This window comes from Rhopalosiphum maidis, chromosome 4 (genome assembly GCF_003676215.2).
Source record: "Rhopalosiphum maidis isolate BTI-1 chromosome 4, ASM367621v3, whole genome shotgun sequence".
Classification (NCBI taxonomy): Eukaryota; Metazoa; Arthropoda; class Insecta; order Hemiptera; family Aphididae; genus Rhopalosiphum; species Rhopalosiphum maidis.
Window position 1 is genome coordinate 10,682,299 of NC_040880.1, and position 12,182 is coordinate 10,694,480.

Below are 12,182 nucleotides of genomic sequence, written 5' to 3' on the forward strand. Positions count from 1 at the left end.
TGAGCAGTGAGCATATTATAAAGCGTTTTCCATAATATAATATTATAATTAACATACTAGATCTATTAATTATTATCTACTCGATAATTATTTTGATTATACTATATACTTAAATAGTTAAGTACCTACTTGTATACTAATGGGTTGTCTATACGATATGGAACTGAAAAATAATGTATGAAACATTTATTTTCTTACAATCTTTACAAATTGTGTACCGCAAAAAGTATTATACGTTTTTAAATTAATGTAGGTACAGATAATACCTGTAAATTGGAATTATTGTAACTTGACAATAAAAATTGAGCTATAAAGATAATGAATAAAAAGGACGCATGTAAATTCTACCTAAACTCTAAATTCAATTTAGAACAAAATATAGAGTTTATCATAAAATGTTATAAATTTCAGTCTTTTATTACAACGTAAAAAAACTAAATTAAATACTTGTATGATTGTAAAAACAAATAGATTTACATAATATTGTAATTTATAATATTTAGGTACCTAGATAAACCGTAGACGTAAATGCCACGTATATGTCATAATATACGTAAAATATATCTACCTATTATCTACGTACCTAGGTAGATTAAGTACATCGACAATCGAAGTGCACCAATTCTATTATTTTATTATTACTGAATTTAATTTTAATATCTAATTTTTGTCTAAGTTCTCTGATAAAAAATTAGACACTGGTATACAACGATAATAATGTGGGTAAATAGAGGTTTTAATACGATAAAATTAAATTTAAAACCATATATTTATTACACTTTCTAAAAAATAGATACCTACTTATAAACTATCACAGTTATTTTGTATATAATCCCGACATGCAGTTATCCTATACTTATTACATATTGTATTATAATTTATATGTCTATAATCATCAATAAAATATCTTATAGTAGCCAGTAGGTATCAACATTCATCAGGTTTGGTCCAGACCATTTGGGTTGAGAATAGCCGCCTGTAGACTCTATATATTCACTCTTTTTTACTGAATCTAACTGATTACAGTAATTATAGGTATAGTCTAGTGGCGTAACTAAAAAGGAGCATAGAGTGTGGATGCACCCTACCCGAAATTAGTAAATATAATATTTTTTTTTTAATAATTTATAACAAGCTATTAAACTATTAATTTTTTTTAATAATTCAAAATTATTATATAATTTTAAAAAATGTATAAAATAATTTGAATAAGATGAATGGACCCTCCCCCCTTATTAAATACCTGAATATGGCTTTTTGTATCTACCAAATTAAATATTCAAACATGATACATATAAATATTATCTACACTATTTTTTAAAGTAATATGGACAATATGGTAATTATATATACATATATCTTTAATATTTCGAACAAATCTACTATTTTAAATTAATCAATCTATTTACGCATTCACTGTCCAAAAAAAATTGTAGTACTGCAATATACTTCTTTTCAATAAAAGCTCTTTAAACGTTTAAACAATTTGAAAAACTGTTTTTAAATAAATAATTCTGGTAATGTCCGTTGCAATTATTTTCCCAAAAAAATATGTTTTTATATTTCTTAAAGGAAATATTAAGTTTGATCATTATGTGTACCTATTATATTACTATAGTGCATTAAAAAAAATCACTAAAATTTTTGCATATTCGAGATATTTTATTATGTATTATACGTATATTATTATTTTTAAATTTGTCCTATTTATTATTATAGTTTTTTTTTTTTTTTTTTTGTCGTGATTAGCTTTAAACGTCAATTTTAATTTTATTTCCGAAGACAATTAATTTTAAATTATTATTATTAATATCACTGAATACATTTTTCCAAATAAAAAATATTCTGTAGCATTGTAGCTGCAGGACAGCAGGTATAGGTATAGTGTTACATTATAATATAAACAGTGTACACGTATTTTTCTCGGTTCAATTTAAGTTTTTGGTGTTTTAAGAATAGAGGTCCATCCTCCATGACTTAATTCTAATTATTGAAAACCACTGCGTTAAAGAATAAAGATATAAATTTCAAATTTTTAATCAAGTAGGTAGGTTTTATATTTCTGATGAATTATAAAATGTAAATAGGTAGATACCTACAAATTTCATACATAGATATACAATCGTCGTTTACGTTCTACTCATTTGGCACTTAATCTCTAAGATCAGACCAGTGAATAGATTTTCGTTTGATCACATATATTTTTGTTGAGTAATAATAATGCACATGTCAGTATGGCACATCTGATCACGTATAATATCATAAATCATAATAGTAGACATGATGAATAAATTATTTCAAATCATGTAACAATTTTACCCATCATTGCATATTTGGACATATCTATACTCCCATCATATATAATTAATTATATATTTTTTTTAAATCTTGTACATTAATAATGTTGGTTTGGTATTTTTTGTTCAACAATTTAAATCTATTGTATTGATCGATTATTGTTTATACCTATATCAATCTATACGTAAATGCAAAGGTCAATGATATAATAGGTACTATTATTATTAGTTAATTCATATTTCATTGCAATCAATATTTAAATTAATTTAAAATGTTTTAGTTATTTTATTTATTTTTTATTTCACAATCTGTGCACTTTGTTTTTGGCCATGTAACTATCAAACGCGTACACGAGTAGAGGTTCAACCGCGCTCATCGTTCACCTTTTTTAAGGAAAATATTAAATAAATTTTTATAGAATAAAAGTAGTTTCTGTCAATGAACTTCTTGTTATATATATAAATTATAAAATATAATATAACTTATGTACTTAAACAACCCTCCCCCCCAAAAAAAAAAAAATTTATTAATAAATAATAAATATATTTTCTTGTTATGTGCACACTGGTAAGAACAATACATAAAAAGTGGATACTACGCTGAAAAAGAACCAGAAAAACAATTAAAGAATGATCATATTCTTAAAAAATACAAAACTAATGGCCTAAATCCTGAGAAATCAAAGCTGTACTTGGAACAAGGAAGTTCAGTGGCGTTTATACGCGTGGGAAGAGTGGCTGCGGCGATGGATAAATGGTCCGCCATTAGATTTTTTTTAGCGGTACTGTTTTCATAAATAACTTATTATCTTTGAGCGTAGCTATTAATAATTTGTAGTAATTAGTTTTAAAAAAGCGATAACATGTCATTTTCATCCAAACCAAATGGTTTGGCGTTATTAATTAATAATAAACACGCATATATTAAAATGGAAGTCTTAGCATTTGTAGATTAATTTATAAATTAAAATAATAGATCTATATTATCAGGGGTGGCGGCTTCAGAGGGTTAAAAAAACATGTTATACTATCAACTATCATAGACACATACGAGTATGTAGATAGATGTATGGCGAATATAGATGTATAATGTATATAGGTACGATGTACCTGATATCTATATATTATGTATATTATGAAGAACCAATAATAATAAATTAATAAGTATATAATATAGGAAATATAGCCATATAGGTACTATGATATTATTTTACTAAGTTTAAATATTAATTGCGTAGCACACATTTCCATATGAATTATGGAATAACAATAAGAATATTAAAAAAAAATTTAAACTAAGCCCCTCCCCTAATTAAGTATCTGGAGTAGCCCCTGTATATTATCAAGTACCTAGTACCTATACTTTAAGTCTTTTAAAAAAGTTAATTTATTGTATTTTTATTAATTTAAGTAAATAAAAAAATAGAAGCCAATATTTTTCCAAACTTGTGGTGAACCTTTATAGTAGGTAACAGTAAAGCACCTTCGCTTGTCTAGTTCTGAAACTAGAACAAAGCTAGAAATTCAAGATAAGTGACAATCGACGTTATGATGTCTGGAACCTACAAGAAGACAATTTTTAAGAAAATTCTTTCAATTTTAAAGACACAAATACACAATAAATATATTTCGAACTCAACACTAGACGCATTTTTTAGGTGGGTACCTATACAATTTTATAACTTCAATAAACATTTATATTTGTAAGCTAATGAGAATAACTGTAGCAGTTGAAGCTGTAACATGAATAAAAAGATAGATAATAAGAAGATTAAATGTATTAAAAATAAATCTGCCGTTAAAAAAATAAAGTTTATTTTTTATACGCGGTGAATGGTTAATGGGGGGAGGGTGTGGTTAGGCTCGTATTAGGGGATCTTCATAATTACTATTTCTAAATCGCTTAAATCGAGGAAAGGCAATAGATTAAGCTTCAGATACCTACGCTACTTAAGGATCTAGTATTATAAATAATATACATAAATCATAATAATAATTAATTGTATTCTATTTATATATGGGTGCACGAAATTTATTGAAAAAAAACTATTGGCCATATTCAAGGGCGCCTGCAGGGGGGGCATGGCCACTGCTATTTTAGTTAGGTAATATTAAATATTAATTGTTGTATTACCTACTTGCATGGCTTAAGTATTTAAACTTTTGACTTCCCCCCCCCACACGGTTTATATTTCTGGGGTGCCTTGACCGTATTAGACATGAAGTTTAACAGATAAACTAAAAGAACACTTAAAGTGAGTAGTAACAACACTTATTGGTTATTTAACAGTCCGAATTTTGATCGCAATTCTACTTAGTCAAGTTCTAACGTGAAAATATTCACGAGCTACAGCTAGGAGTTACGATTCAACGTAAAACTTAAGGGACCTCAAACGAGTCAAATGTCAGTGCTTTTAATATGGATATTGGATTGAGTGTTGTGCCAAATTAGATAAACCGATGTTGATCAATCATCCATTTATGATATAAATATGTAATACATTATCTATGTTATTAATTTATTATACGTAGCATGTTCGACACTGTAGTCACTAGTTTGGAAGATAGAACAGATATAATGACAATCGCTATTATCCCAGTAATAGATAGGTACTGTTAAACAAATCACATAATATAATGTTTACCCAAGCTTACTCATTCAAAGCTCAATATGTAAGTTTTACGACTTGAAATCATTGGACAAAACCATCATGGATTACCAAATATTTTAGCTGGAGACAGTGTTTTGAAATAAAATATATTTTGTGAATGCCAAAATGGCGTTTAATCAACAAGAATCTATGAATTCAGCATAACATATAGGTAAGTATATATGTACATATTTATTTATGGCATAATCATGAAAGTAATGCAAAAGTTAATCTTGCTTGAAAAAAAATAGGTAAAATAAAATTTTTAAACATTGGCACTTTTTAGACTATAATGCATTAATGTATTATAGGTAACTTCTAATTATTTCACAATATTATAACATTATAAATCTTTAGTAGTTCAAATTTAATACTTATTTATCTGGACAGAAAAATACCTATTTACAATTTGATAAGTACAAAAAGTGTTCAAGTAGGTATAGTGAACAATTTTCTAACTTAACATCAAAAAAATGATGTTATTACTTATAAACATAATATCACATAATATTTAATACTTTACATGAATATTATTTATTCACATCATTATATTGGAAAACCATTAACTAAATCAAATATGACCAGTCATGTTAACATGAAATTACTTTTTTTAAATCCTATTTAAATATTGTATTTTAATTTGTACATTCATTTTCATAATTATTTTATGAAACAGGATAACATAAGAAATATCATTAATTAAGTATACATAATCAATGGTAATATTATTGAAGTAGTATAATAGTATTATAAATGTTGTTCGTAGACATAAATAAATATATAATACATTTTTTTTAATTACCAAGATTTCTCTATTATTAATAGACACAATGTATAATAATTACTTAAAACAGTTAGAACTATACAAGGCAAAATAATAATTATCATTTATCGTTCAAATGTGGAATATATATTTATAAGTTATAATATTTCAATTAAACAGAAACAATTACCTCGTTAAAATTCAATCATTAATGCACACCAGATTAAAAGGATGTCAGCACACTATTTATTTTCTTTCTTACCATCCACAACAATATTTATATCAAACAGAATCAATTTTATGTTATTAACTTTAATATTAAAGTGAATCATAGATATGTCATAGAATTAAAGTATTTTATATTTTTGTTTGTATGAAGTGAATTAAGTTATTATCAGATTTAAAGTTAGAAAAAGGAATCGTGATTTTATGCAGAGTTTTTCTACAATATTTCAATTTTCATTTAAGTTATAATATGTGATATGTTACAATCTAAAAATACTCATTATATACCATAGAAAAATCAAAACATTCAAACATATTATATTATGTTCTGTTTTAAATTTAATAATAGTAAAGTTTAATTCACACTAATATCAAAGCTATCATCCCAAGATTTGTTTTGATAAACGCAAATTTTCTAAACTGCACATAGCCCAGAAAGAAAACAAATAATGCTGACATCTCTTTAAGTTAATTCGAGAGTCAGGTACTCATACATGTATTTTTAATTTACATACGGTAAATACAAAATAAATAAATCAAATTAACTTTAATGGCATTAATAATAGTATATTATAAATGAGGTAATTAAAAACAAATGTAATTACATAAAATGCATAAAAATACAAATATTAAAATCATAATGAACTCAATGAAACATTAATTAAAAAAAAAAAAAACAATATTGATAATTTACATACAAATACACAAGATTAATCAGCAATACTATTATTATTTTTTTGTAGTTTATTAACATTTGACTTGATACTTCTTTCAACACTAACTTGTGAAGCTGCATGTGCCATTTGTTTACTGAAATTTTTTTTAATGTGTTAATTATTTGGAAAACTTTAAAAATTGTATAAATGGGTACTCACATTAAAAACTCTTTATTATATGGTTTTTGTTTTTCCTCTTCTTTTTTATCTTCTTTTCTGTAACGTTTTACATTAGAGGAGCGTTCTTTATCTCTAACTTTAGCATTTTCCATCATTTCCATTCTCATTTTTTCCATTTCTTTTTCAGTCAATTTCCTTTTCTTGGCAGGAGGCGATTTGGGTCGAACAATACTTGAATTTTTTTTCTCTTTTACAGGTGTTGGACTAATAGATGATTTTCTTACAATTTTACCATTAGGAACCTATTAAATAATATATTTTTATTTAGTTATTTATTTTATTACACTACAGGCTAAAGGCTATAGGTCTCGTTTAGTTTTTAAATGTATTATGTACACATATTTCTAATTTTTTAACAACGGAGTTAAAAGCCAATGTAATTATTTTAGAAATTTAAAGACAATTAACATTTGATAATGTTAAAACTAAGTAATTTTTAAATTAATATTTAAGAACTTAGAACTTAAAATAATTAGTAAAAATTAATTTTTACTTTAAAGATTAATTTTAATTGTATTAAAAATGTAATAGAAATAACCCAAAATCAAATTTAATATATAAAACATTTTATCTCAGCTATTGTAATACTACAATAATACTTGAGGGTTTTATTTATTTAATGAAAGTGTCTTACATATAATCCATAGTTCTGGTTGCCTTTATGTTCATCTTTGTCACTATCTGATTGAAGTTCTGGACTATGTCGATGTTTGGAGATCTGCTTCACTGTACTATTTTTCTTTCTTTCATCTTCTGAACTTGATGAACTACTGGAATTTTGTCTTTTTTTATCTTTTTTAATTTCATTTGTTTTGAGATGTTTGTTCCCTTTTGGGGGACTCTCTGGTGATCTACTTCTTCGACTATTCAATTTTTTATGATGTCCATGCTTATTTATTGAATCCTTAGAAACTTTTGACTCGTGTTCTTTGTCAGAACTGTTTGATCTATGATTGTACTCATTATTTTTAGTCTTATATTTACCATGTTCAGAAGTACTGTTTGGTTTTTTACGTTCCAATTCTCTGTCTGAACTTAATGTTCGTTTGTTTTTATTATCATGTCTTTTCTCTCTACTCTTAGATTCTTGCTCTTTATATTTTCTATCTTTTTTCATGTCATCACTATACTTTTTGTTATTATTATCACCAACATAATGATTATTTCCATGTTTATATTTTGAAGTTTTATCATTTTGTTCATATTTTTCTTTTGAGATAGATCTGTTACGTTCATTTCTTTTATTTTTATAATCTTGAAAATTATTATCTCTATCATCAATACTAACTGATCTATGATTTCTATAATGATCTTTATGTTTTTGGTTATCATTCTTATGATGTTTATATTCTTTTGTTAATTTATTTCTCTTAGAAGAAACTTTATCATCTGAAGATGAAATTGATGTCTTTCTTTCCCTTTTATTTTTGTTGTCTTTTTGCTTATCATCTTCATATTTAAGAGATTTTTTATCGTTTTGTTTTTTGTTCTCTCGTTCAAAACTACCTGACTTTTGTAATTGTTTTTTTTTCTTGTTTGTCAATTTTTTATTGACATTTTTTTCATCTTCTTCAGAACTAGATTTATCTGTCTTGTGTTTTCTTTTATGTTCTTTTTTTTCTTTATGTTTGGTAATTGACAATATTTTTGCGAGATCTAATCCAGCTTTTTCATATGATTTCAAACGGCTAACTAATATCATATCTAGCTGATGATCATCAATAGTATGTTTTTCTTTTTGAATATTTTGTTGTTTTTTCAAACGCATTGGATTTTGAAGAATTTTTTGTGCAACTTCAATTTCTCGCTTTTTTATATTTACCAATGGATCCTCTGAAATTTTTTTTGTCAAGTCTACTTGAGAAAATTTATCAGTTGAGCATATTTTTGGTGGTAAAATTGAATCTAAAATAAATAGGAAAATATAATTTAATAATTTTTTTTTTTAGGTATATAAATTAAATATTGCAATATATTACAATGAGTTTATATTAAACTTTAAAATAAGTTTATAATTAATACTTTTTAATAGGACTTGAATAAAAATCAAATTAAAATATATTGATTAAGTACCTATACAAATTAAATTTGGTTTAAAAGAATAAATCAAATTAACAACCACAAAATGATTTTCATTATTTAATATTTACAACAAACTCATACATTTTAAGTTTTTAATTTTTTACAGATAGTGATCCTAAAAGAGTTTTTATATTTTGTTAATCTAAACAATTAAACAATTAACAATTATTATAATATATTTTTATAAAAAAAAAATTTTTATTTATTTTTTTTTTTTTGTTATAACACTCTTCAAAAGACCAACTCTCTAAAATATCTTAAGCACAAAAACACCTTATGCAAAAATTGAAATAAAAAAATAAGTAGTTAAAATATTGATTTTATTTACATACATATTTATTTTTTCTATGGAATATGATTAAAAAATGTACAATTACATATGTATGTAATATTTTAATCATTATTATTTTTCCATTTTATTATTTTCAAATTTATATTAATAAAAGTATCTATTTTTGTTTGCTTAAGACAGTGAGAAATCATTTTATTAATTAAGTGTCTTAACAAGTAATTTTTTCATTAACCAGTATGGGTATTGTCTAAGGACTAATAGAAAACATTGTCTTATGCGGGATGGCATTTTTAAACAAGTTATACTGTACATATTTTTTATTTGGTAAATATTAATATAATATTTAATGTCAATTGATTTACAAAATGTCAAAAATCAACTTTAATAAATGTTCAACGCTAAAAACATGTAATAAATAAACTATAGGTAGTATATTATTGTGTATGAATAATGTAAGATAAACTATATGTGCAACAATTTTATAGACAATTACCATTATCTGTGCTTTCACCATATTTTTTATCAATTTTCTTCCCCAAAAGATAGTCGTCTTTTTGTATTCGTGTACCATCGTACATCCAATCCATGATAGATACTTTAAATAAATCTAAGACATATTATATATAACAGTGTTAAATTATTTAAAATAAAAATAAATGATAATTTGTATATTATATTTACTAAGTTAAGTTTAACAATATCAAGCAGCTTGAGGTGTATTACACTTTGTTTTTCAAATAAATTGAACTGGACTTTTAAGTATGAAAACAGACAAAACAATAAATCTATTCAGTAATTGAATTCAATACCTATAGGTATTCTATTAGAAATTATACTTTTATAGAAATTATTATGTAAACCACAAAAACAATTTTTAAAATTGGTGATTGCACGCTTTGTTGTTATTGAAAATAATAATAATCTACAATGTTGTCATTATCAAAAAGAGCCAAATAGATAACAGCAACAACAAAATCATCAAGATTTTCAGTAAAAAAATTGGAGCGTATCGATACGTATCGCTGTATCTTCATGACTAAATACATTTATTTGTTTATTTAATCCCGCATATAGGTTAACGGTTGACGGTTCAAGAAGTTATGTGCCGACGCGCGCCGCGCGGTACACCAAACTACCAATTACCAAAGATACATTTAAAGTTTAAATCATATACAATCGTTTAAAATCGAATATTATGATCTAAGTCCTAAGGACTATCTAAGTCCCCATCCTCCAGAACAAACAATTGATGTATACAGAAACGCCTAAGGATATTTTTCTGTTATGCGAGACTACCTCATTTTTATTTATATCAACAAATCACAGTAATAATTCGTACCTACCTAGTATATTTTTTTAGCCGTACATGAATATAGTACGTATTAAATAATTATAATAAAAATGATATTAGGAAAAAGAAGTCTTCGCATAGACGCAATTTGAGTTTTGAATTTGGGGGGGGGCTATTATAATTTGCATGACGTATGTACTGTTAATTTTTGCGAATTTACACATTTTTTTTACACATTTTCATAATCTTATTTAAATTTAATTTTTATAATATAACTATAAAACTGTTTGATCATTTTTACAAACATTTTTCATTTAACTCATTTTACTTAAGCAAACATTTTTTGTTATTATATACTATTAATTTTATACCAAACAATAATAAAAATACTACTTTTTTTAAATAATTATATAAGAATTATAAAGGAACTTTATACCTGCAATTAACTAGGTAATGGTAATAGTATGGTTCAGTAAATAGTTGGTGGAGGTAATGCTCCCATTCGCTCCACCAAGTTACATATATGATGGTACAAATAATTTATACTTAAAAATAAAAATTTATATAATTAATCAAACTTTTTCAATGTTAAAAATAATTTTAAGATCATTTTTTTAGTGCACTTTTTAAAAAAATTTCTATTATTGTGAGTGATAAGTTAAGAGTCTTAAATCGTATTTTTTAAAGATATTTTTCTTGTTTTTATAAGCATTTAAATCCATTACTTACTTATTATTTACTTAGAAAATCTGCATTCTGTATTCATCAATGTATTAACTATTAATAATAATTTTATTTTTTAAATAGATATCTAATAAATGGTTTTTAATGATTTTATGTACCTATCTGTTATCACATTTCATAGTGGGGTACCTGCTGAAAATCTGTCTGTACCAATATATAGTGTTGAACTGTTGGATATTTAACAAATCAGAAATCAGAATGAAAAATATGAGCAAATTCTATAAAAAAATCTTAAACTAATCATTTATTATCGACTACCTATCATTATTATTAAAAATTATAATATTTTGTCAAACACCATATAATTGTATCCATTTAAAAACCGGACAATAGGTATACCGTATACCAATTAAATAATTAGTTATTCGTTCTTGAAAATGTTGTGTGTGTATTAATACTGTTTAGTAGGTAGGTAGTAGGTGTGTCATTAAATAATGATGGAAACAGGACCAAAACATATCGTTTATTTTTTAATCAGAATTACTACGGTTGTATTTTTCGACTTCCGGGTTTCGGCACGCCGATTACTGACCACTAGGATAGTAGGATGCCTACAATGGGTGAAGAGACTTAGTTTAATTTTTTTAATTATCGTACTTAAATTTAAATTTAAATTGAACAATAAAAAGTATTCTCATCATCTCATCGTTCCCCCACCCACAATAACAATGGTAATTGTTTTCTCTTTAGCATATTAATTTTTACTCCTATGCTCTATTCTATATTGTGCTAAAGCTAAAACAATAAAACGTGGTTAAATAATCAAGACATTTTTAACTCATAAAACATAAATCATAAATAACGGTTAATCAACGCTTAATTAATTCAAATACAATATTTCTACAACAGTAAACATTTGTTAACTTTAAATTTTTATTTATACCTAAGAGGAAGAAATTACTAAATCATTAATTAATAAAATATTATACAATATTAGTGTT

The 12,182-nt window shown here is 24.9% G+C and overlaps 1 protein-coding gene across 1 annotated transcript; it reads right to left on the reverse strand.

Moving 5' to 3' along the window:
- Positions 1 to 6,587: 6,587 nt before the first annotated feature.
- Positions 6,588 to 10,096, reverse strand: LOC113548465 (pre-mRNA-splicing factor CWC25 homolog). Its single transcript, XM_026949356.1, has 5 exons — positions 9,888 to 10,096; positions 9,700 to 9,813; positions 7,467 to 8,737; positions 6,812 to 7,074; positions 6,588 to 6,746 (listed from the first exon to the last, which is right to left on the reverse strand). Exons 2-5 carry the CDS (start codon positions 9,791 to 9,793, stop codon positions 6,647 to 6,649), a joined length of 1,728 nt encoding a protein of 575 aa, XP_026805157.1. The 5' UTR covers positions 9,794 to 9,813; positions 9,888 to 10,096; the 3' UTR covers positions 6,588 to 6,646.
- Positions 10,097 to 12,182: the final 2,086 nt, after the last annotated feature.

What these genes read in the sequence shown, in the direction of transcription:
- LOC113548465 (XM_026949356.1), bottom strand. Translation starts at nt 9,793, where the DNA reads ATGGATTGGATGTACGATGGTACACGAATACAAAAAGACGACTATCTT. An exon ending in TGGTGAAAGCACAGATAATG is followed by an intron (nt 8,738 to 9,699) that starts GTAATTGTCTAT and finishes TATTTATTTTAG; the next exon opens with ATTCAATTTTACCACCAAAA. An exon ending in ACCAGAACTATGGATTATAT is followed by an intron (nt 7,075 to 7,466) that starts GTAAGACACTTT and finishes ATTATTTAATAG; the next exon opens with GTTCCTAATGGTAAAATTGT.